Here is a 1,672-nt window from a genome sequence, read left to right as displayed (position 1 = left end):
AGCGCCCCGCCTCCCCATCCCACCCCAGCTAGGGGCTCCCGGCCCGCCCCTGGAGGAGCGTGCCTCGGCGGCTAATCGCCGGCCGCCCCCGCCTCCGTTTCACTGCCTAGAGACGCCCGGGCCGGGTTAGCCTGGAGACCGCCCCGGGGCCGCGCGACGCCGCCGATTGGCCCGCGGTAATTACGGGCACGCTCCGGGAGGGGGGAGGGGCGGCGTGGCCCCCCGCGAGCATAAATTATGCAAATACCCGGGCGCCGCACGGGGCTGACCTGCCGCCAAGCTCCATTCACGGGGCCTGCCTCGGGGGCGGAGGTGGCTAGGGAGGGGGGCGCCCATTGTTGAGCCGAGTACTTAAGGGGTCCTGAGGCCGGTCGTGTGCCACACTCGGTACTCACACGAGCTGATCTGATCGCCGGCGAGATCACTCGGGAGACCGGCGGGAGCGTGGCCCCTACAGGCGAGGCGAGGAGTTGAGGCCAAGTTCCCGGTGCGCCCCTGCGCCCTTCCAGCCCTTGGCGCCCGCAGCCGGCACAGAGTAGACCCGGGCCATCCGGAACGTAAGTGCGCCCCGACGGCCCTGCCCTCAGCCCGGGCTCCTGCCCTCTAAGCGCCCTCTTAGCTGTCCATCGGTCCTGCACAACGCCAAGATGCCAGCCCCTCTGGAGACCTGCCTCTCGGACCTCGACTGTGCCAGCAGCAGCAGCACCAGCGACCTGTCCGGCTTCCTCACCGACGAGGAGGACTGTGCCAGGCTCCAACAGCCCACGTCCGCCTCGGGGCCTCCCATGACGGCCCGCAAGGGCTCACCCGGGATTCCCGGGACGTCGGACACTCCTCGTGCGCAGGACGACGAGCAGGAGCGGCGTCGGCGCAGGGGCCGCGCACGGGTGCGCTCCGAGGCGCTGCTGCACTCGCTGCGCAGGAGCCGACGCGTCAAGGCCAACGACCGCGAGCGCAACCGCATGCACAACTTGAACGCGGCGCTGGACGCGCTGCGCAGCGTACTGCCCTCCTTCCCCGACGACACCAAGCTCACCAAGATCGAGACGCTGCGCTTCGCCTACAACTACATCTGGGCTTTGGCCGAGACTCTGCGCCTGGCCGACCAGGGGCTGCCCGGGGGCGGTGCCCGAGAGCGCCTCCTGCCGCCGCAGTGTGCCCCCTGCCTCCCCGGGCCCCCGAGCCCCGCCAGCGACGCGGAGTCCTGGGGCTCCGGGGCCGCCGCCTCCCCCTGCGCCGCTGCCGCCTCGCCACTCTCTGACCCCAGTAGCCCCGCCGCCTCCGAAGACTTCACCTATGGCCCTGGCGACCCCCTTTTTTCCTTCCCGGGCCTGCCCAAAGACTTGCTCCACACGACGCCCTGTTTCATCCCTTACCACTAGGGCCCCTTTTGAATACCGTTACCGTCCCCCTCCGCCAGGCGACGGACAGTAGGTGGGGGCCCAGTGTGGCGTTGGGACCCCAGGTCCAGGCAGAGGAAGAAACGGGAGCTTTAAAGGGGTAGGGGATACCTGAGCCGCTTGTTAGGTCGCTGCACCCTCGCAGTGGCTGCCCCTTAGTCTGTTTCTCCAGCCCTCAGCCCCAGGCCCCTCCTGCCCGCCCCTAGACGGCCTTTCCTTTTGCACTTTCTGAACACCACAAAACCTCCTTTGTGGCTGGCTCAGAGCTGACC

The 1,672-nt window shown here is 69.4% G+C and overlaps 1 protein-coding gene across 1 annotated transcript; it reads left to right on the top strand.

The window, feature by feature from the left end:
* The first annotated feature begins 647 nt into the window (after positions 1–647).
* On the top strand, positions 648–1,382 carry NEUROG1 (neurogenin 1). The gene has a single exon (XM_007130888.2). The coding sequence runs from the start codon at positions 648–650 to the stop codon at positions 1,380–1,382; it is 735 nt and encodes a 244-aa protein (XP_007130950.2).
* The last annotated feature ends 290 nt before the right edge of the window (positions 1,383–1,672 follow it).

This window comes from Physeter macrocephalus, chromosome 8, assembly GCF_002837175.3.
Source record: "Physeter macrocephalus isolate SW-GA chromosome 8, ASM283717v5, whole genome shotgun sequence".
NCBI lineage: Eukaryota > Metazoa > Chordata > Mammalia > Artiodactyla > Physeteridae > Physeter > Physeter macrocephalus.
The sequence above is the reverse complement of the archived record's forward strand: the minus strand, read 5'-3'. Positions and strand labels throughout refer to the sequence as shown.

What these genes read in the sequence shown, in the direction of transcription:
- NEUROG1 (XM_007130888.2), top strand. Translation starts at nt 648, where the DNA reads ATGCCAGCCCCTCTGGAGACCTGCCTCTCGGACCTCGACTGTGCCAGC.